Source organism: Epinephelus lanceolatus, chromosome 19 (assembly GCF_041903045.1).
Source record: "Epinephelus lanceolatus isolate andai-2023 chromosome 19, ASM4190304v1, whole genome shotgun sequence".
NCBI lineage: Eukaryota > Metazoa > Chordata > Actinopteri > Perciformes > Serranidae > Epinephelus > Epinephelus lanceolatus.
In genome coordinates, this window is record NC_135752.1 from 13783112 (window position 1) to 13806554 (window position 23443).

The 23443-nt window shown below is 40.3% G+C and overlaps 2 protein-coding genes and 2 non-coding genes across 4 annotated transcripts; all 4 read right to left on the reverse strand.

The window, feature by feature from the left end:
• Nucleotides 1–1403: 1403 nt before the first annotated feature.
• LOC117269916 (prostaglandin G/H synthase 1) lies at nt 1404–13045 on the reverse strand. Its single transcript, XM_033647279.2, has 11 exons — nt 12818–13045; nt 12649–12732; nt 9175–9291; nt 7316–7456; nt 7082–7225; nt 6458–6639; nt 6066–6149; nt 5516–5762; nt 3457–3743; nt 2438–2585; nt 1404–2143 (listed from the first exon to the last, which is right to left on the reverse strand). Exons 1-11 carry the CDS (start codon nt 12822–12824, stop codon nt 1788–1790), a joined length of 1797 nt encoding a protein of 598 aa, XP_033503170.2. The 5' UTR covers nt 12825–13045; the 3' UTR covers nt 1404–1787.
• Nucleotides 13046–18156: 5111 nt separating this feature from the next.
• rpl37 (ribosomal protein L37) lies at nt 18157–22384 on the reverse strand. The gene is made up of 4 exons (XM_033647720.2): nt 22244–22384; nt 21338–21473; nt 20481–20565; nt 18157–18267 (listed from the first exon to the last, which is right to left on the reverse strand). Exons 1-4 carry the CDS (start codon nt 22244–22246, stop codon nt 18198–18200), a joined length of 294 nt encoding a protein of 97 aa, XP_033503611.1. The 5' UTR covers nt 22247–22384; the 3' UTR covers nt 18157–18197.
• LOC117270253 (small nucleolar RNA SNORD72) lies at nt 19300–19379 on the reverse strand. The gene has a single exon (XR_004502790.2). It is a non-coding gene; the product is annotated as a small nucleolar RNA SNORD72 (small nucleolar RNA).
• LOC117270254 (small nucleolar RNA SNORD72) lies at nt 21544–21623 on the reverse strand. The gene has a single exon (XR_004502791.1). It is a non-coding gene; the product is annotated as a small nucleolar RNA SNORD72 (small nucleolar RNA).
• Nucleotides 22385–23443: the final 1059 nt, after the last annotated feature.

Consider the following 23443-nt stretch of genomic DNA (forward strand, 5'->3'; position numbering starts at 1 on the left):
ATATATATACACATATATATATATATATATATATATATATATATACACAGTACAGGCCAAAAGTTTGGACACACCTTCTCATTCAATGCGTTTTCTTTATTTTCATGACTATTTGTATTGTAAAATAAAGAAAACGCATTGAATGAGAAGGTGTGTCCAAACTTTTGGCCTGTACTGTATATATATATACATATATATATACACAGTACAGGCCAAAAGTTTGGACACAGTACAGGCCAAAAGTTTGGACACACCTTCTCATTCAATGCGTTTTCTTTATTTTACAATACAAATAGTCATGAAAATAAAGAAAACGCATTGAATGAGAAGGTGTGTCCAAACTTTTGGCCTGTACTGTGTATATATATATATATATATATATATATATATATATATATATATATATATATGTATATGTATATATGTGTGTGTATATATATATATATATATATATATATATATATATATATATATATATATATGTATGTATATATATATTTCTCTATTTTGCTTATCTAATTACCTATTGTGCTCTGTTGCCTCTTGTCAAATGTGTAATCAGTTGTAAATTTTAATTACTGCCTTTTAATTGTATTTGTGCTTTGGCAACACATGTTAAATGTAATGCCAATAAAGCCCATTGAACTGAATAGATAGGGTTATGAGGTGGTCGTGGTGTAAAGCTGTACTTTACTGAGAGTACTTTAAGGCAACACGACACCACGGTTTATCCGGGTTCCTCCCACTGATGTATAAAACGTCGGAAGATGCTGGAGGCGTTATTATGCAGTTCCCACCTTCACCACTAGAGGACAACATGACTATTACATAATGCTTAGTACTACTTGTACTACAACTGTTACATCCGCTGCTGACAGGCTGAGTTGCCAAGTGAAACATTTTGACTTATTATGTTACATTACATATTTTCAACAAAAGGTACCATGATACCAATTATATAATTAGACAGTCACTCTCCCTTTTGTTAATACCAGTGACTACATTTTGTAAATAATCTGCAAAGACAGCACACATGTAAGACCTTGTAAGATCTTGTTAAAAGGTGTCTGTGGATTTATGTGTATTTTCTGGCTGGTCCATCACATGCTTAATCACATGTATCCTGATATACCCAAAAGTTCTAAAACACAAGGTAACCAGGCTTCACCTTTATGTCTTTAAAAACCTTGCTGTAAAAAGTTTAACTGTGAAAACCTACACCCTGCTGTGGGCTGAGTCTTTCTTGTGTTCCCATCAGTATTCAGCTTCAAGCCAAAAGAAACAGGAGTCACCAGAAGCAGTGGGTGAGAGGTGGAAGTGGGAATGTAGAGGTATAGAACAGTGGAAAGTCAAAACAAAGATTTTAATCACTAAAATTTTAAATTAATGGACAATAACCCACACAGTGTCTATAGTTTTATTTTAATTAATGGTTATATTATATTGCAATCACTTCTTTCAAAATAAATCTACAGACAGTACATACTTTATTTTACTGGACAGTGAACATGACTGCATTTGTCTTCAGGCACAAAGCATTTAACAAAACAATGTAATGTTAATGTTCTCACTGATGTGTTCATGTGTTAGAGTGTGAGCAGGTTAAGGAAGAGACAGGTTTTCATACTGAGCCCTGAGTCCTGTATGATTCTCCAGTGCTGTTCAAACAACCTTTACTGTGTGTTCTCCACACGGGCATCTTCAGCACGTGTTTGTTTTCTTAGCAGCTGCCTCTTTTACCTTCATATAGTGAGCTCAAATCACAACCACCTGGCGTCTGCAAAGACTCAGAGCTCATCGGTCCTTACTGCACTGTCATCGTTCCCTCTGTGCTCCTCTTTTGGTACTCTAAACGCCACATAAGGACACGTCCTGGTGTTCAGACAGACCAGCTTCTTCAGTGTGGCAGAGTTCACTATGTCAAAGCCCACTTTACCGCCAAAGGTGCTGGGTTTCCAGTACTCTGGAGAACATATGGGGTTTCCCAGTAGGCCTTTAAGGGAGAAGGGGGCACCCATCTCCACCATGCTCTCTCCAAATATGGCCCCCTGTCGTGTTTTCTCCAGCATCAGAGCAGGATAAAACTCAAGAGCATCAATGTCACCGTACATTTCTTCAAGCTCACGCGCTATCTCCTCATTATCTGCAAAAGGACATCACGAGTATTGCACAGTTAATAAAAGTATCCACAATACAATGCGTTAAGGTCTAAGCTATAACCGGTTAGCCATGCCTGTAGCATGACACTAGGTATCCATTGCTAACCTTCAGGGGATGGCAATGGAAAACATCCTAATAGCAATCAATAACAGTCTGTGAGAAAATGCCTTTAAGGAAGCCATTAATTTCAAGAATGTGAGCTTGTAAAAGTTGAAAATTGCATGCTTTGAATTGCACGTCATGTTGTGTGGTCTCTACACAGACCTGCTTTTCTTACCAGTGAATTGTCTGAACGATGTGTATGGCTTGAGGTTAAAGCGCTTCCTGTACTCGTTAAAGGGCTGCAAGCGGAGTTGGCGGGACTCCTTTATGGTCCCCACAGCCACTTTGGTCACCACAGCGTTGATGTTATGACCACCACCAATCTGTTGACAAAGATTTGACAATTAAATATCTAATATAGACATTATTCAAAATACAAAATGAATGGTGATTTTAAAATCAGTGAGACGCTGCGTTTATTTAGAATGTTTTAAATGGAAGATTAATACATAATTAAAATATTCAAAGGTATGCTATGCACATTTGGTGGTTACTGTTTGTGCACACACTCGCCTGTAAAAGTTAAATCACAAGCCAACCCAAGATTCACTCTCTTTTGGCATTTCTTCTCGCTCTATTTGTGTTTTTTGGCGCTGTATCTCTTAGATGCCTGCTGCTTACGCTCTGGCACCTGGCCACTACCTTTTTATAAAGCCCTGACTTCACCTCAAAGCACTGTGAGGGCACACGCCCATAAACATCCTGAGCACAGAAAGTAAGAGGAAAACAATACAGGCACATGGCAGAGTCTCCGCAGATAAATACACTGCCACACACAGAGAGTGGGGTCATAAGTGATGATTGAGAGGGATTACCTCTGAGTGAGTCAATACACACATCATGCATCATGTCTTTAAATGTTCAACATGAAACATGCATAAAGCAAACATTAAAATGTATGTCGAAATGACATAACCCATTTTCACATATGCACACTTCAAATCTGTGATTTTAAAAGTTGGTATCCTGTAAGAAGGATTTTCCTTGATTTTTACGTGTTATTTGATACAGACATGAAGTGTGAATGCCAAAAACCACTACATGGATACTTGAAGCCAGCAACACTGCAGATTATATCCCATATATCCCTAACTAAGAGTTAGTTGTAACTATGGGAACTTCCAAACAACTGTACTAGATTTAATGTAATTATTTCTTCATGTTTCTGATGTTGCACTATCTGTGATCTGTTACCTGGCCAGCCATTTGCCGAGAGAAGGCGTCCACCAACTTCTCAATGCCGTAGTGTGTGAGAACAGAAGTGTTGAAGAGGAACTGCGTGTACGACAGTTCATCTCCGTTTATAAGGAAGGTGTCCGGCATCAAGGGGTGCCAGTGGTAGAGCTGGCTGAACTCCAGAGCGATGCGGTTTCCGTACTGGAAGTTGGAGTTAAACAGCAGAGTGGGATCAAACTTCAGCTGCAGCAGGTATCCGCTGAGGTGCTGCACATACTCCTCTATGACGATTTTTATTGTCTCACCTGAGGGCAGACAGATTATGATTAAGTCACCCTTCCCGATACTTACTGAGCCATGACTGAACAGCTCCAAGTTGACGTTAGTAAAGTTATCATCCTTAAGTTTATGTGTGGGCGGGAGTGGGGGTGGGGTTGCTGACATCTTAACGATTGACATCAAACATCAAGTACACCAGCATGAGACAAACAGAACAAAAAAGAAGAATATAAAAAAATGTAAATGCATTAATGGATAGTTTAATGAGAAGATAAACACCACTCTCATATCATGCCAGATATTAGTCTGGCTCACAGGATGTCAGGGATACCTAACTTGCTTTGCCCAGGGGCCACTTTTGCAAATGACAGGAGGCCAGGGGCCAGTCGCAGCAGCCAAGCAGAGGTTAGATGTATACAAGGGAGTTCCTAGGATTTGAGGACATGTGGGACTCTGTCGGGGGGTCTGGGGGATCCTCTGGATTTTTTTTTTTTTTTTTTTAAATAAACAATCTCTATTTTGATGCCTTTTTATTCAAGTACGAAAAAGTCCACCAATCAGAAGATTAGCGGTTTGATCCCCGGCTCCTCCAGTCTGCATGTTGAAGTATCCCTGAGCAAGTTACTGAACCCCAAACTGCTCCCGATGATGCTTCCATCGGTGTGTGAGGGTGTTTAAACTGAGTAGCAGGTGACACCTTGTATGGCAGCCTCGGCCACCAGTGTGTGCATGTGTGTGTGAATGGATGAATGTGACTCGTGTAAAAAGCGCTTTGAGGTTGGATGACTAGAAAGGCGCTATACAAGTACAGGTCCATTTACTATTTACCACATGAAACAAGTCTTGCATGGCAAGATCTATCTCCACACTTTGTTACAGTGTGTCTGAAACAACCTCAGAGCTAGTAACCTGCACAATTTAACATCTTCTAATGTTTTATGACATAAAACATTAGAAGATGTTAAATTGCGCAGGTTGGCCACCCCTGCCGTGGACTGTGGTATTTCCTCTGGCAGAGATTTAGCTATTTTATTGCTACTGCTCACTTAACCACTAAAACAAGTTCCCTACCAACATTTTTTTGCAAGGGCACCATCAGAACATCAAGGGCTTAGTGCCACCCAAGGTGACTGTGATTGGTTCCAAGAAATACAAACAATCTAGTATGTTTTTTCCCCTTTGAATGAAGTTATGATGACTTCAGCCATTCCTCAGATCTGGCACAGCAGGAGGTAAGTGTGGCCATGTGAGACTAGTCAAATATAAACCGACAGTCAGGGGTCGGTTAGCTTAGCTTAGCATAAAATTTGAAAACTGGGAGAACAGTTTGTCTGGCTCCAGCTAAATGTAAAATATATTTGCCTACCAGCCCTGTGAGGCTCATCTGTGAACATGTTATATCTTGTTTAATTTGTGCAACAGCCAAAGTGAAAAAGTTACAGTAAAGTACAGGGGTAATATGCTAGACTATTTCTTAGCAGAGTGGAGTGCTTTCCCGGAGACTTGCTGGCACTAGGAAGAAACCAGCAACCACAAGAGATTCCAGAAAGTAAGACAAGAAGTTGGACGAGAAATAGTCCAGCAACAAATGAGACATAAGGTTTTAATTTGTGAGCTTTAGACAGAGGAAAAGCTAGCTGTTTCCCCCTGCTTCCAGTCTTTGTGCTAAGCTACACTAACCAGCTGCTGGCGGTTGCCTTATATTTACCACACAGACATGGGAGTGGTATCTATCTTTTCATCTAGTCAAGTTATTTCCCAAAATGTTCCTATTCCTTTAAATTTCTGTCCAGCTCACCAATGATAATGAAGCGTGCGGTCTGGAAAAGCTGCTCATCGTCCCAGGTGGGATGCTCTGCCTTCAGGATGTCACAAACTCGGTTATGCTCCCTCAGCCAGAGCGTGGCATACATCCCCAAACCAGGGAGGAGTCCAAACACTTCCTGACCAATAGCCATCTGAGCCTCAGGAGGGATCCCAGGAGGGTAGCTCATCCTAATGGGTGCCTCAGCTACAGTTGGAGGGTACATCTCTCCATCAACTAACTAATGGGAAAAACAGTAATTAATGAATATGCATTAAACTCAATACAAACCTCTCCACTTTATCTGACAGTATACCACACTTCACATTCCTGCAGCAACATGTTATGTCAAAAAAGCTCTACAGCAGATGAAGTGAAATGATAAATTATTGACAGTACTGCTAGTGAGCAACAGATTTGACTGGAAACAACACAATGGTGATTTACTTTTGGAATATAAATTAAACATTCCAATCTTGATCAGCATGTTGAGATTCGTCGTTGTGCATCATGTTTCCTCTATTCACAGATTTGATTCTTTCACCTGATACTTGAGTTTTCCGTCTTTGTGAAGCCTGAGTTGGAGCTGACGTTCCAGGTTGTCTCCATAAATGTGCCCTGCATCCACCTGCATGTGTCATGGGACAGGACAAAACATGGAGTGAGAGAATGAGAGCAAAGCAAGAAAGCAAAGTTGTTAAACGACAAAAACAAAATATAATTGTAGCCAAACTGTGGGAGGCTTTTTCTACTGCAGCAACACTGAAATCATTGTCTCTCTGTCCTTGACCTGATCGCCTCACTTAAAAATATAAATTCCCCAAAGCAACCACAACCCCCAACGTCTTATTCAAGGAATTCTCAAGCAAGACAAGTGCTTTTCAAATAAAGTCTGCTATCCCTATATATATGGACAAAAGCTTTAACTGGACTAACCCCATGCGCTAGAGCCTTAGTGAAGCCCACACCCATGCGATTGTAGGTCTTAAAGAACTGGTGGGTGAAGTGCTGTGCGAAGAAGGCGAACATGAGATTGGTGCCCTGGGGGTCGGGCCTGAACGTCCTCCTCTTCAGCAGCCTCTCAACCAGCAGCTCAGGGTCAGGCAGCCCAGCCATGCCTGAAGAGAAACACCACAGTGTCAAACGCAGCACAGGGCAAAACACAGATACACCCCGCCTCTAGTCATAATACCGAAATAGAGCATCTGTGAACATCGCACTGATAGAGTTAACACATCGCTGCAATTCTGAACTGTCCAAGGTCAATAATCTGCACGCATATCTCTGTGGTGAACTGTTTGACTTGAGCTGGAACAACACTGGGAAAAAGACATGTTCTGCGTTAGATATTACGGATGCTGTCACATTTTTGCACCTCTTAATGAAATATAATGTAAAAAATATGCAGTGGTGGAAAGTACATTTACCCAAGTACCACATTTCAGTTTAGGTTTTTAGGGTACTTACTTATTTTAGGTAAATACAATACATAGGTTTTGGTACAGATATCGAAACCACACATTTATCAATACCTAGATAAAACATAAGTGAGTGACTGACCTTTGACCCCCAGAGGTGTGGGGCAGTCCTCTGGCACTGGGGGCAGCAGCCGAGTGTAGTAGCTCAGATTATAGTAGGACTCCCAGCTGAGGTAGCTATATTTTGAGTTGTAGGTTGGAGGGCTGGGTATTAAGTTGGACCTCACTGTTAATTAGAAAACAGTTATTAGATGCATTGAAAATATGACAGTCATGAATTCTTATTATTTTAGTGAATGAACATCTGACTCTGGACCTGTTAGAACCACCCGCATTAGGACGTCCCGTAGGAAGGTGCAGTTGATGATATCCCAGAGCCAGTGGAAATGAGTGAGAATGTAATGCACCACATCTGGGCTGGGTTTGAGGAACTGACGCACCCTGGTCCAAAACTCCGCTGTGGTGGGAGGACAAATGAAAAAAACACAATCTTGTTCTTACGGGAAGTCGAAGAGGCTTGGAATTCAAAGTGGAAATTTGCACATGGATAACAAAGTCATTATGTCACAGTTCATGAGGACACTCAGCAGTCTTGGCCTTGGTGTTACAGCATGATTCCAGACCTCTGAATAACCACCCACATCTCTGACTTGCTCTGCAACTCAGTGAATGAAGTTACACAAAATGGCATTTTAGTCTGATCAGTTTTAATATCTTTGTGATACAGCTGGCTCCATTAAAGATCAATATTAACTGATATGATAAAGGCCTTGCTTTATTACTTCAAGTCTCTTTTCAGAAATCATGACCAGGATACTGAAGATAATCCACAGACCTTGTTGTGAGCAGTTTCATGTTTTCTTTGTACCAAACTACACCTGCTGACCATATCAACACTGCATCTACTGCTAGTTCAGCACCACTGAGCTAGGTATCGTTAAAGCACAGCCAAGGAGGACGCCATTAATGTTTACATCTCACACTGTCACAAGCACAAGCCTCTTGTCCATGAGCAGATGCATAGTTCCTTCTGAGCGGTAATATGGTTGGTGGGTGAAGTTCGCTAGAGAGAAAATAGTTCCTACATGAAACTGCTCACAACAAGGTCTGTGGATTATCTTGAATAACCAGGTCATGATTTCTAGAAAGAGACACTACTTTTCATTTTGTTTCAAATGTACTTTTTTTTGCACTTGTGGCACCACAGGCCGTGTGACTTCTTGTTCCATTATAATGGAGAGAAGGCAGACATCTCTTTATCCTATATCTCCAACACTCTGCAACTTACACCAAAACAATCTACACTGATAAACAGCTCAGCAGGTAAGAGGAAATATATGTACTTTTTATTTTGGCGTAAACTGTCCCTTTAAGCTCTGTTTTTGGTCTCTACCAACTCTTGAGGGAAACATCTGGCTCTTTAGCTGCTAAATACTCCACTGTGTTCACCAGCTAGTCTGCTAGTCACCAGCTAGACTTTGTCTGTCTGCTGTTTGGGGAGCTTGATTCACAACCTCAGTGTTTCTAAAATCCCGAAGCTCCGTAAAGCTGTTTCTAAGTTAATTCTGTTTGTGTAACATGAATTTCATGTGTGGCTACTGTACCGTAAGTAGGAAACAAAAGTATTATTTTAGGTAAATGTTATCATTCAATCCCATTTCCCCATTTACTGTTTGACTTTGCTTTCCTTTCCCTCCCCTTCCCCCTCCACTCGCTGTCTTTTTTCTCTCTACACAATCAAAGCGATGGTTAATTGTTATTTTGAGCGTGATGCAACTACATAACTGTCAGCCAAATACATCACATCCGATTAGGGACTACAATGTGTGAGGTTTCCTTGTTAATGAGAAGCAGAGCAGCAGAGTTAGTTGGTGGTTCAGTAATGAGATCAGCTGAAGCAGCTTTGACGCAGCTGGTGTCTTTCTGGCATTTGCTCCTGTTCCTTCAATTTTTCCAAATATTTGGGTCTAGACGAGAAGTCCTAACTCTCTGAGCCAGGAGTTGTGTTACACTATTTCCTGACTTGACAACAACATGAAACAGCCTTTTTCATGAGCCCACCATCTAATCCCTTCCGTCCATGTACGAGAGAATAACAGAATATTTCAAATTCTTTGAAACTGCAATAATGAGGGAGGATATGAGAACTGGTCTCATGTGGATAAATGGACTCACGGACAGTGCAGTTTTCTCCGCTGTAGCCGGTACGAGTGCAGTCACACTCATACTTGTCCTCGCCATACCTTACACACACACCCCAGTGCTGACAGGGTAAATAACAGCATGGGTTCACTGTGGAAAACAAGAAGAGCAGCTCATGTCAAAACTGGTGAGAAACACTTACATAAACGTACTGTATATATGACGCCGTGACATTGTGAGATCAAATATTGACTTGACACGGTTACTTCCTGCACGGTGATTTAGTTCCTACCCAAAAACATCTGTCGTAGCAAAGATTGGATCACCCCTTGTGCCTGGTTGACATAGAGTCCAGGGGAAAAACATTTGGTTATCTTTATTCCCCTGTTTCCGGCAGCAATTGGCTGCTATCTGTAGACTGATATTTAATCGACAGATCTTCTCAGTCAGAAATCAAATAAACCTATATCCCAAAATGTTAAACTATTTAAGAGAAAAAATAATATAAAATCTGGAATTCTTAAAGGGACAGTTCACCCCAAAATCAAAAATACATATTTTTCCTCTTACCTGTAGTGCTATTTATCAGTGTAGATTGTTTTGGTGTGAGTTGCAGAGTCTTGGAGATATCAGCCATAGAGATGTCTGCCTTCTTTTTAATATAACGAAACTAGACATCACTCAGCTTGTGGTGCTCAAAGCGCCAAAAAACAATACATTTGCAAAACTCAACAGTAAAGTGTCTTTCCATAAATCATGACCCGTTTACTCAAGAAAATTCACACTCCATATTGTGAGCAGTCTCATGTAGGAAGTATTTTCTTTCGACCGAGCACCACAGAGCTAGCTAACGTTACAGCTCAAATGAGGTGGACGCCAATGTTTACATCTCACGCTGTCACAAGCACGAGCCTCTTGTCCGTGAGTAGATGCACACTTCCTTCTGAGCTACGATACAATTGGTAGGTGTAGTTTGGTAGAAAGAAAATAGTTCCTGCATGAAACTGCTCACAACAAGGTCTGTGGATAATCTTAAGTAATGTGGTCATGATTACTGGAAAGAGACATTGCTGATGAGTTTTTCAAATGTACTTTTTTGGTGCTTTGAGCACCACAAGCTGAGTGCCATCTAGTTCTATTATATTTGAGAGAAGGCAAACATCTGTACAGCTGATATCTCCAACACTTGGCAACTCACACCAAAACAATGTACACTGATAAATAGTGCTACATGTAATCCAAAAAAATGTATTTTTGGGTGAAATGTTCCTTTAAAATGGAATGTTAAACCCAAATTTACAACGACACAGATGTAACAAAGACTGGACTATGACTATCTGTAAATGATGTGGTAAATGTGGGAAAAGAAAACTTTTGGCTGAAAAGGCCTTTGTTCTTGCACAGAGAACCAGAGGGAGGACGGGGGGGAGGGTGTTGTCTAACAGACGCATTGACAAGATAAAACAAGCACATATGCGGGTTTTAGTACGAGAAATTAAATCTCGTAAATTACAGCATGATGACAGATAAGGCTGTTTACATCACACATTCTTTTATCCTACAATTTACGCACGGATTACTACATGTTCATAATATTATAGATATACAGATAAGCATGTTATGTGAACCGCATGGTAAACTATAAAATATCCAGGTAAAGGGCAAGCTCTTCTGACATTATATACACTTACCCGCACATGCAAAAACATGCCTCTCCCTGCCCACGCAGCCCCCATCCCTGTCTCCTGGCAGCACACCCAACATCTCAGCCACCTCATCTGACTGCTATGTAAACTACATGTGCCTTACGTGATTTCACAGGTCACACTTACCTCAAACCTCACACGTAACAGGAAAATTCAAGTATTGCACCATAAATTTGAATGAATCACTGCCTCAACAATTTACATGTAAAACGTTTTCCCTCCCGTGACTCAATCTGTCTCTGAACCCTCGAGTGCAACAATGACACAGCATCTCATTCAGAAATTGTAAGGCTTGGCAGTACATAAAAAAAACAAAAGACAGGAAAAAGGTGTTTGTTGACTTTTTGTTGACGTGTATGAGAGCTGATACAGTTGGCCTGAGGGCAGGATGATATAATGTGCCAAGCTTCCTGCCTGGCCTGTGGGGGCTACATGTTTGGCATAGGGCCAACAGGTCAGGCAGGAAAAGTCTGTCTGGGGAGAAGTACATGCATCCATCCAGGGGCATGAGTCTGTCAGTGCTGAGTCTTGAAACCGTATCTTTCAGGGAACTAGGAGAGCAAATAATCCTTTCATTTGATGTTAAACAAGTTAAAGGCATAGTTCAGATTTTTTGAAGTGTAGTTACCCGTAGTGTATTACATACAGCAGATCTCAGCTGGCATGAAAAGGAGTCAGAAAAAAGAAGCTAAACCATGTACTGCTGTGGAGTAGTCAGTAACAAAACACATTTTCGCCACCTGACAAAGTCCTACAAAATCAGTATGAGATTAAGTGTATGCTATACTGAGAATATTTTCACTGCTTTACCTTGCCTTCAGACAGCAATTTCCAATGAGGATCTGAAGCCATTATATCATTACCTTCAAAGCCAGACTCCATTAGGAAAAACAGTGATTTAACATTGCAGAACACAGGAGCTGCTGGTCTAAAGCTGCCTTGAACAGTTAGTTTGTTTGTGTTACTGTGTGACTTTGGCGTTTAAAAGTGTTCACTCAGTTTCCCCAAAGTCACACAATAACAGAAACTAACTAACTGATTGAGGCAGTGGTAACCAGTAGCACATATGTTCAGCAAGCTAAAATTACTGTTTTTGTCAATGGGATCTGGTAGCACAGATGGGGAACTGGCGCAATGAATAGCTTGCCAATTGAAACTGTCTGTCTGACGGCAAGGTAAAGCAGAACAAATACTCCCAATATAGCAAACACTTAAACTGTTTGCGATTTTTTTTAAGGGGCTAAAATAAATTTTGTCGTGGACCCCTCCGCAGCAGTAGTTTTGTGTCAGTACTCCTGCTGCTTCTCCAAACTGGGGGCATGCAGACAGAAATATAGTATATGTTATATATTGACTATGGATAAGTGACTCATACAACCCCACTTCAAAAAAAATCCGAACTATCCCTTTAATATGAATATGAAAAATCCACAATTAGGATGCTACCTTTTCCATATTGTTATTAATTTGAGAAGGAACAAAAAGAAAAATAAGGTGTCATATTATTTTTCTTGGCAGTGACTCTTCAGTTGATGGATTATATTACTGTACCAGGATCAGGCCTGTCAGGACCTGTCTTTGTTATCAGGGTTACCGGAATGTCTGAAGACCTACAGACAGCTTATCCCGGGGTTCTGATAAAACCTCAGGAAAACACACGCTGGCACGCACATTGATTCACACCGTGTTAAACATATGTTTCCTGCATATGACCAGTCAGCCTCTAAAACAAACACCCAGACTAACACATATCACAATGCAAGCATAACACCCTGTCCAACCCCGCTGACCTCTCACTTACCTGTGTTGGAGGTAACCTCATCTCCGCGGCATGCAGGCTCCCGCAACAGCAAGAGCAGAGCGCAAACTGATCCTAGGACAGAGGCTGTAGAAAAACAGTCTGAAATCAATCTGTGTTTGAGGAAGGGAAAGGTAAAGCAGCAACACAAGCAACAATAAGACGTACTTACATCTCATTACAGCAGCCTCAGTTCAGGAGAATTTCATTCCAACTCATAAAACTGTGAGAAGAGTGTAGAGAAACATCCAGGGCAGGTTCAGAGAGTTGTGAGGGGGAGAGGCAGCTGCTGACAGACACAGAGGGGGAGTATGAGAGCAGCATAAGCAGCAGTCCAACAGGTTAACTCCTGTGTGTGTGTGTGTGTGTGTGTGTGGGTGCTGCAGCTCCGCCGCACTGCGCCTTTACCTGCTGTCATACGGAGAAAAGGGAAAGTGGGACGGAGGCTTCAGCCCAGTGCGGGGCGGCTTACACTTCTTTATCGCCCCCTGCTGGCGCACAGGCCTCACTGCAACTGCGTGCTTTATACATGTCTCCTTCCCTTGACTACCTAATGACTTTGACAGGACATACATTTTGGAGGAGATTATGGGATAGGATGAAAGCATAGCCTACAAGCCACAGCCAGCATAGAAAATACTATTTAATTAATTTCATATATTGGTTTGTTTAAAACAGGGACAGTGTGCAATAAATATATTGCAGCAGATATAGCACAATACATATTTTCATCTGCTTCCCCTGGGCTTGTACAGAATGCTCATTAAAACAACATGGAAATTGTACATTTAACATTAATAAATACACCTGTAGGACACATTAGTGCATATACATTAAAGGGATAGTTCACCCCAAAATAAAAAATACATATTGTCCCTCTTAACCGTAGTGCTATTCATCAGTCTAGAATGTTTTGGTGTGAGTTGCTGAGTGTTGGAGATATCGGTCGTAGAGATGTCTGCCTTCTCTCCAATATAATAGAACTAGATGGCACTCTGCTTGTGGTGCTCAAAGTGCCAAAATAATATATTTGAAAAACTCAACAGCAATGTCTCTTCCCAGAAATCATGACCTGGTTACTCAAGATAATCCACAGACCTTGTTGTGAGCAATTTCATGTAGGAACTATTTTCTTTCTACCAAACTACATCTGCCAATAGTATCACCACGCAGAAGGAAACGTGCATCTACTCATGGACAAGAGGCTTGTGCTCAAGAGAGCATGAGATGTAAACATTAATGGTGTCCTTCTCAGCTGAGCTGTAACATTTGCTAGCTTAGTGATGTTAGATGAGTTAGCAGTACCACCTGTTTGATGACATGGCTGGCAGGTGTAGTTCAGTATGCACAGACCTCGTTGTGAACAGTTTCATAAAGAGAAATATTTTCAGTCAACTGAACTGCACCTGACAACTGTATCACCATGCAGAAGGAAGTGTGCATTTACTTATGGATGAGAGGCTCGTGCTCTTGACAGCACAAAATGTAAACATTAATGGCGTTGTTCTCAGCTGAGCTGTAACGTTAGCTAGCCCAGTGGTGCTAGGTGTGAGCTAGCAGTAAATTGATGCCTCCTTAAATGCAGCAATATGGTTGATGAGTGTAGTTCAGTAGCAAGAAAATAGCTCTACATGAAACTGCTCACAACAAGGTCTGTGGATTATCTTGAGTAACTGGGTCATGATTCCTGGAAAGAGACATTGCTGTAGAGTTTTTCAAATTTATGTTATGGTGCTTTGAGCACCACAAGCTGAGTGATGTCTAGTTCCATTATATTAAAGAGAAGGCAGACATCTCTATGGTTGATATCTCCAAGACTCTGCAACTCACACCAAAACAATCTACACTGATAAACAGCACTACAGGTAGGAGGGAAAAAAAATTGATTCAAGGTGAACTGCCCCTTAAAGAGAGACATATCAGATTTTAATGTCATTAGGACTGTCTGTATTTCTATCATTTCTAACCATGACTTTTCAAGTAAATGTAATACACTTTCTAATAGGGAAAGAATTCCAATGTGGTTGCTGTAATCGAAAAAGCAGTTGGCGCAAATTTTGTTGAGCAATATTTATATAACAGTCTCCCCTTGCTGATGATCCTGTTTGTCTTATGTCACCATGAACTGAATCATTTGTTGAAGGGGTGGGGGAGCTAAACTATGCAGTATCTTATGAAGTAAACAATAAAAAACATTCTCGGCTCAATAAGTTGAATTTTTTATACAACATATTCATTTTCCAGGAAAGATATTTTGACTTTTTGCAGCAGGGAACGCATAGCTGTAAATAGTATAAAATGTATAATGGCTGAATTCCATTTAGCTGCTTCAGTTTCAGGGTCCTGGTATTTTCCATGCTGGTTACTTTAGACACTGAGTTTACATAGGAGGAAACAGCACCAGCACAGGTCACAAGGTCAGAGCAGAGGAGGTCGGTCAGGACTCCGTGGATGTTACAATGAAATGATAACAACTCTGAACCTGGAGTAAAGAAAGCCTAGAGGAGGTGGTGTTGCTTTGTAGTAGTAGTCTCATTCTGCAATATTTGGGTGTTTGTGCTGTAAAATGCTTCCTCAACATAAGGTTAAGGGCGCATGCAAAACTGGGTACGCATACTGCAAACAGGGAAACATATAGTATGTGTAAATTAAATTATGTTAAAGAACTGGAGACAAAAAATGTACATGTAAGGCTGAAAAAAATAGTGAAACTGGCAGACGTGCAGCTTTACAAAGTAAAAACAACAACAGTATATCACAGGGGTGGAAAGCATCTTGGCAGTGCGGAGGAGAAAACCTGCGGCAGTACCAAGATTCATGTTGAGAAATACTGTTGCTGTGAAATGCTCTCAGGCTTATCTGCGATTGACGCCACACTCTGCCTCTGCAGCGTCAGGTTGCAGATCATGTTAGACTTGCCAGATGCACCAACAGATAAACCAGCCACATGTGTTGACAGTGCAGAGGCAGGTACTGCGGGGAAATGAGAAAAACACAGCTTAATATATTCTTCCAGTTTATTGAAAAAGACTTAACTGTTACCTGCTGTGCTTTAGAACAAAACTTTTCACAAAGTCTTAGAACAGGTCTCAGGATGTGGATATTTCAAAGACTCAAATGTCTCTGTGCTCTTCTTTGATGCACGTTAAGGGTCTCTATCCTGCTGGGAAATTAATCTCCTGCCTCAACAATGTCAGGCCTCCGCAGCATAAAGCTTTACTTTTCTTTTGTCAATGTGGAGTTGATCCCCCAAATTCCCACAGGCAAACATTTCCACCACCTTTGACTGCTGGTCCCCTTCACCATGGCACTGTTTGACTCATTTGTAAACAGACTTTCTTCCAGTCGTCATCTAAGAAATCTCAATATTGTTTGGGCTCCTGCTAAATATTTAGACTTGTTTTGTGGTTAAAGTTGTTTGGAAAACTGTGGCTCTACCTTTAAAGCTGCAGATTGCAGTTCATCTTCCAGCTGCACTTATTTTCTAAGAAAAGAAGCTTGCCAGAAGTTCGGATCAGCTTGACAGTTCACCTGAGGCCACTGGGTGGATTATGAAACAATGGGCCCCTGGGTACAGACATGCAAAAGCCCCCACCACCTCTCCGACAAGGGAGCGAGACAAACAGGCTTTATAGTCGTTAAGCCTTTTTTGTTGTTGTTTTGCGTTTCTTTGGAGTCGATACACATCTCTCGAAGGTTTTGTCTCATTGCAGTCATTTTAAGTCTCTTTGTAGTTGTTTTTTGTCTGTCAATGGCCATTTTGAATCTCGTTGTAGTCCTTTTGTGCCCCTTTTTGTGGTTAATGTATTTTTGTGTCTCTTTGCATCTCTTCGTAGTTGTTTTGTCTCCCTTTGTGATAATTTTGAGTCTCTTCCATTTTGGTACCTGTCTTTTTGAATGATATTTTGCAGGTGAAGGTGGCCCCTGACACTTTGGGTCCCTGTGCTTGTACCTGGTAAGCCCGTTCAGTAATCCATCCATGCTAAGGTCCTATTAAAGTTTCTGTATCTGACACTTTGGGCCCCTGGGCTTGTGCGTGGTAGGTCCGTTCAGTCACAAATTTGTGCTGAGGCCCTTCAAGTGTCTGTATGTTGCAGGCTCCTTGATTCAGACTCCCCTCAGTCTGCAGTCACAGCAGGGCAGAGTCCTCTGGGTCTTGATGCTGTTGTGTTTAAAGGTCAAATGCTGTCTAAAAGCAAACCAGAGCTGTATCCACTCTTAGCTAAATGCACTCAAACTTTTAAGGGGTATTAGTGTTTTGGTGTACTGTAGCGTGTAGATTGTGGTTCATGTATTTTATTGTGCCTTCCATACTTACTGTATCATGTTTGCATGATGTTTTAAACTGTATATTTTTAATATCATTTTAGGTCTATATGTAAAAGCCCAACTAAGGACAAGAGTTTAAAATAAGCAATAGCTATAAACTCTCTGTGCACCACATCAGTCCCATACTCTGTATTGGAATTATGTTTAACTGCATCATCCCTATCAAATAAAAAATAAATAAATAAAATATAACATGTTTCGATGATCTTTCTCTCAATATATGGCTTGGTCTAAATCAATCGTCAGCATGTGAATAAGATGTTCAGGTCTCAAGTCTGGTACTAAAACCATTTTTTTGGTCATCTCAAGTAAATTTGGTTTTACGCATTTACTCCAAAAACACTAGACTGCAAAAATATATCTCTATGGATGTTATTTTACCAGGGTTTGCCAGTAGCAGGAGATAAAAGCAAAGAGCCATTTTAGTCATTAAACAATATATTTGATTAACAAAGATGACTGTAAACTGTTTCATCAAATACATTGTGTGATACCACTGAGGAAGTCTTGGCAATTTGTGAAATGTGCCATTCACAAAATTTTCTTGCATGCGTTAATGTATTTAATGAGCAAGATATTTGATAACATATGAACATTTGACTAAACTCTGACGTACGAACAGGTGATTTGTGCCGTTTGGACAGTTGATTTTGAATGGATCCAAATAATTCTTGTTCCAGTATTAAAAGGCAAAGTGTTTCTGTTTGACACCTGAAGCCTGTCATTGTGCTCGCTTTGATTAACAGATTTTTCAGCATGCTCGTTACTATTCAAACCAATTGATTTGACTTTTGAAAAGGCGTCATGCAAATTAAAATTTGTCTAGTTTCACAGCCTCATGTGTGCAGCTGAATGTGACTGGTTCAACATTTACATCTTAATTTTGCATATTTGTTTACACATTCATTCCAGATGAAGTACCTTGAATTTTTAACTCAAACAGCCCAGAAGCTACAAAACCTCCAACATTAAAACAGGAGTTCATTGATTTGAAAACATTTATTTCAGGTGTGTGTTTGGTTTGGACAAAAATTAAACTTTACTAAAGATTTGCACAAAATTACCAAGTGACAAAGTCTTAACACCGTGCGTGTATTCAATCTGTTGACATCAATCTTGACCTGACTTAAGCCATCACTGGTGAGACAATAAGGCTCAAAGATCAAGAGACAAGGCTGAAACTTATGTTTAACATCACATTTATTTAACCAAAAATGTGTCTTTTAAGATGAGCTGGAGGCAGCCACTGCAGCACGTCTGGGTTTGGGGGTGGTGCCTTCCCTGAAACCATTCCTGGAAAACAGAAAAACCAAAAAGGTGAGGTCGATGCAGGAAAATACCATTAAAGTGATATAACATGGAGGTAAACCCTGGTTGAGAGTCACAAGTCACATTAATATTCCTAAAAAAAAAATAAATAAGCCTTTTAAAAAATGTGCTCAAAGCTTTACTTAATGCCACAGTTTGTCTACTGACAGTAGTTACAGGCTGTTAAGCTAACTAGCAACATAACCTATTAAAAAAAAAAAACACAGCTGTTGAGAGCTGATGATTAATTCCTAACAAAAAATATTTAATTCTCACTGACTTGTTGAAAACAGAAGGATAAACAGGAAGTCTGATGCACAAGTGACAGTCACGTTTGGTAAACAAACTGTCATTTTGGTTAAGAACTTAAGAAATGATTCACCTTTCACAAAATTAATGTAGTTAACAGCCCACACTGTGCTGATAAATCACTGTTGTCTCAGGTGGAGCACAGGTGTAACTAATAACAATGGCTCAGTTCCACTCAAGCGTCCCAGTTAAACAGCAAGCCTGCATAAACACCAGGCTGCTGGAACTGGCACAGCTAGGCTAAATGAAAACAGGGGCAGTATTAATATTAACAAAGACTAAACTATATAGGTTTGTTTTGCATGGGGGGATACTTGCCATCAAAGTAAAACCTACAGTATGCCAACTAATTAAACTACTAAAAAGGTGATTAACATGATTTATATTTTAAAGGTTGTTTGCTTTGCTTGAGACACCTGGAGCCTTCTCAATGCTCAACTTTAAGAAACACCGGGGCGTCGGTGGCTTAGTGGTAAAACAGCCGCCCCATATACAAGCGGCCTGGGTTTGAATCCAGCCTGTGGCCCTTTGCTGCATGTCATCCCCCCTCTCTCTCTCCCCCTTCACGCTTCTCTGTCCTCTCCATTAAAAGGCAAAATGGCCAAAAAAAAAAAAAAAGAAAAAAAAAAGAAAAAAAAAACTTTAAGAAACACCATCTGGGCTCACAGAGAATTCACTCTAATGTCTCTGATCTCATCTTGCCAATGATGCTTACCTCAGAGAAAACACTGATATCATACTGAATTCATTTGTTCAGACATTTTTTTTTCCACCATCACTGGTAAGCACCACTGACAAGTCTTGTAACAGGACCAAAGACAGGTTGCCAACAGACTCTCACTGTGGCCAACATTTCTCTGCCAAATGTTCTCTAGTTTGTGGTATGCCTGATGTGACAACACAGCCAGCAAATAACATGCTGTGAAAAAACTATGCTGTTCACCAAGTACAGCAGACCCCCCCTGCCACTGGAGGAACATTACAGATAGTCTTTTTCTCTCGCTTTCTGCTGAGTGGAGGTGGGAATGGATCTGTGGAGTCTACAGTTTCCCGCTGCAAAAATAAGGAAAATTTAAAGGGGAAAAAAACTGTCTATTTTTGGCACACTTAAAATGTTGACAGGACACGTTACCACAGATATTTAGTTTACAGCTTCATGTTTATAGTCTCCCAGTGAAAGCCGTTAGGTACATTCAGTTCAACTATCACAACAGCTCAGTCATGAAATGGGTCTTGTGGCTTTTGTAAACATTTGTTTAAAATTGTTTACATTAATGTTTGTTTGCAGATACAACACTTTTCATGATGCAATGTCAACAACACTGATCAAAATATGTTGATATAATGTGTCATTTCTTATAAGCATGCTTATCTAACATTTACTATTTCATATCACTGCTTGAAATCAATATGAAAACTAGCCAACATCAGCTTCCTCTTTACAGTGGAAAGTAAGATGCTGGAATCTTGCTTAGAGTTCGAAACACTGGATTAACTCATAGATCAAAATGAAAATGTGTTCGCATTTAATCACTCCTATAACTTAATACACCATAAACACTGTCTGCACTCAAGTGAACGTGATTATAGTAAATGATGTTGATCTATCAACTTGAACTACAAACATTGCTATTAACTGTTACTACTGTTACTAACTATTAAGCTGTGCTGACATATTCCAAGAAGGGAGTACAGGCCATCAAGATGCCATTACATTTTTATTACTGATGCCTTTCTGACATAAAAGCACAACAATGAACTGTAGCACAGACAGCAAACAGGTGTTCATAGCAAAACCAACACTATCATCAACTCCTCAAGAAACACTCAAGTTCTGCTCTGTGTTATCACAACGGAGTATATTATATACACGCATCTTAAGATCTTACCTGAATCTGCGGTAGACGACCTTCAGGTGTCTCAGACGGCCAGTTCCAGTGGTGTTCCTCCTCTTGGCCTTAGCGCTCCAGTTGTCTATAAAAACAAACAGTATGCATCAAAGCAGCATGGTCATTCACATCAGTGTTGAGCTGGACAACATAACACTGAATTATCAACATTAACCATGTTAGCCATGGCCCAGTGGCCCGTGAACACTTACAGTTACTATGCGGCCACCAAATTTAGGGGCATGTGGGGCCAGTTTTAACAACATTAGCATCCATCTCTGAGTATACCACATTTCTGAAAGATATTTGTTTATTCTGTTCGTCTTTTCATTTACTTAAGTGTCACAGTTAAGGAAGGCTGTGCTCAGTTGCATTAAAATGCCTTTTTAACGCAGGCTGTATCTTTTTACACAAATTTACATTCAAGCCATTAAAAACACACTTTGGCCCAAACTTTAGGGGCAAGGCTTAAAAAATTAACGTCTATCCCTGGTGAAATGATAAATCTTATCAACTATGTTCCTCTTGATGACAATTAACAATAAATGACTGCTGCTGTCTGGACATTATATCTGAGGAGAATGATGATAATTTCTCACATTGTGCAACACAAAGAACAATGAAAGAAATACTTTAGCTAGTGTAAGCTCCAACTGCAAAACTTATTATGTTGGGGCACCACATAAAAACTAAGTCCATGTGGACTGTAACACTGACAGTCAAAACATGACTTGTACCTGTTACACAAGTACCGAAGACAGTCACCTGCATATTCACCTGCCCATTTTGGACTCAACAGCACATTTACTCTGTTATGAGTAAAAGAATAGTCTCTTTATTAAACATATTAGACTTACACTTTCTCTTGCGCTTCTCGGGGTAGCCACACTTGCCACAGGAGGACTTCTGCAGATGGTAGGCCTTGGACCCACAACGACGGCACAGGGTGTGCGTCTTGTTCCGGCGCTTACCGAAAGATGAAGTTCCCTTCGTCTGAGGTGTAAGAACATTAGGGAGTCAGGCACAGTTCTCAAAGACTTCCAAGCAGGTTAATGCTCAGGCAGTCTTGTCTCAGCACAGAAATAAGAATCACAGTAATTCATATGTTCAGACATTTGTGTTTGAAAACATCACTGACAAGACTCGCGTGGCAGCAATCACACCTGATGCTGATTGTAATGGTCGCAACAACACTCAAACGCAGCCTCAGTATTGGCAATACTACAAACAAATTAATATGAAGCTTCAGAAGCTAAAATCTCGTTCGGTTCTCCTTGTTCAGCTACAAAAAAGCGTTTACATGTCTTTCTTCTGAGTCTAATGCTGACAGTGTGTACACATGAAGCACATTCATTGCTACCCGAAGTGACTAGCCGATTATGCTAACCGCTATGGAGAAGCTAGAAAGCCATATAGCTTTCTTCCATTACCTTTACAAGATGAATAGTAACACTACTGAATTCATAGTAATCTAACGGGTATAACCGAAGATATTCGGCGTAGTTTTACGGCTCTCTGGTGTCCTCTCGGTTAAATTAGGCCCATTCTGAACCCTGAACCTCAATGCTATGAGCAGCAAAGAAATGCTGGAGAAGTGCGACAGGAACAGCGATAATTTTATTAAAATGAAACCTCATCTCAAAAATACTTTACCCAAACTGTTAGGTTATTTATCCGACATCGAAACAACAACAGTCCGTGTCAGATAAACGGCACATTGAGCAGATGTTCAAAGATTTTTGTCTGCCAGCGTTTCAGCTTACCATTTTCGTCCGGGGGCTAAGGGAAAAGAGACCGGAAGAAGAGCCTGTGCGGCATCAAATCACATCCGCGCTGCTTCCTGTGTAACACAGAAATGTGACCCCATGTAGCATTTGGCTAACAAGCTAAAATAAACGTTCTTTTTTACCTGCCCGAGCCTGTTTTTGACGTATTTAAACAAACAAACAAAAAACTTCATAATACAATGTTATCAAAACGCCCAATAATTTATGTTAGGGATTCTGTTGCTCATGAGGCAGACAATTAATACAAATAGAAATAAAAGAAGAAAAAAAAACAACAGAAAAATACTGCTACACTGAAACTCACTACATATTAAAATAATGTTGAACAAAACTAAAAACAGATATGAACAACTTAGTGTAAAACTTTATATATTAAAAATATTTTAAAAGATAGTTGATCATTTGTGAACAGGTATGCCCTAATAAAGGTCAAGGGTCAAGCCATGGAAGGCTTACCAAGAATATGGTGGATTGCCGCTGTCATTCTTGCATAATGTTGCTGACCAAACTGAATGGGTTCAAGTACGCTGGTTTGTTCATTGGTGTAAAATGGAGCATAGGATTTAAAGGTGGATTAATGTTGTGCAGCTAAGTATGGGCCCACAGTATCATGTACTCTTGATGTCAAAATAGTTTTGTTTTATTTGATAGTGTGCTTTTATTTGCATAATTGAAATCTTTGTTAAATCAAATTAAAACAAACTAATTGACACAACAAACTGGAACCCAGGTGGTAGGGTGTTCTAGCATAGGCCTGTAAGAGTAGGCTACTTCTATGGCATTGGGCAAAATATAATTGAGTCAGACAAAATGATCTTAACTCAAAGTCTAGCTTTTTCTGGGGCTTTTAGTTGTATTTCACATCTTAAGTAATTGTCATGGAGATGGCTCAGTTGCCATCATATAACCTGTATGAAGCTTTTGTGTTAGGTCAATGCTGCAATGTGTTGTCAGCTTTGTGAACTGCACTTGACTGTATTTGAAACTAACTTACTATATTAGGCAGCATAGTGCACCCCCCATTGCCTGGCAGGTTAATTCAGCCATGGATATGTTCCAAACCTGTGATGACTGGATCATAGTGACATACAGAATAAGACTGTGAATACAAGACAGAATATAGATTAGCTTCCTCAGCGGGGTGTCTGGGATCGCTCTAATTCGTGTTGAGAGGAG

Bases quoted from the DNA above. Each gene is read 5' to 3' on its own strand.
- LOC117269916 (XM_033647279.2), bottom strand. The intron at 9,292-12,648 runs GTAAGTGAGAGG...TGTTTTCCACAG, and splicing joins TGAGGTTACCTCCAACACAG to TGAACCCATGCTGTTATTTA. The intron at 7,457-9,174 runs GTGAGTCCATTT...CTCCCACCACAG, and splicing joins CGGAGAAAACTGCACTGTCC to CGGAGTTTTGGACCAGGGTG.
- rpl37 (XM_033647720.2), bottom strand. The intron at 20,566-21,337 runs GTAAGTCTAATA...TTGTTTTTATAG, and splicing joins CGAGAAGCGCAAGAGAAAGT to ACAACTGGAGCGCTAAGGCC. The intron at 18,268-20,480 runs GTAAGATCTTAA...TCTGTTTTCCAG, and splicing joins GTCGTCTACCGCAGATTCAG to GAATGGTTTCAGGGAAGGCA.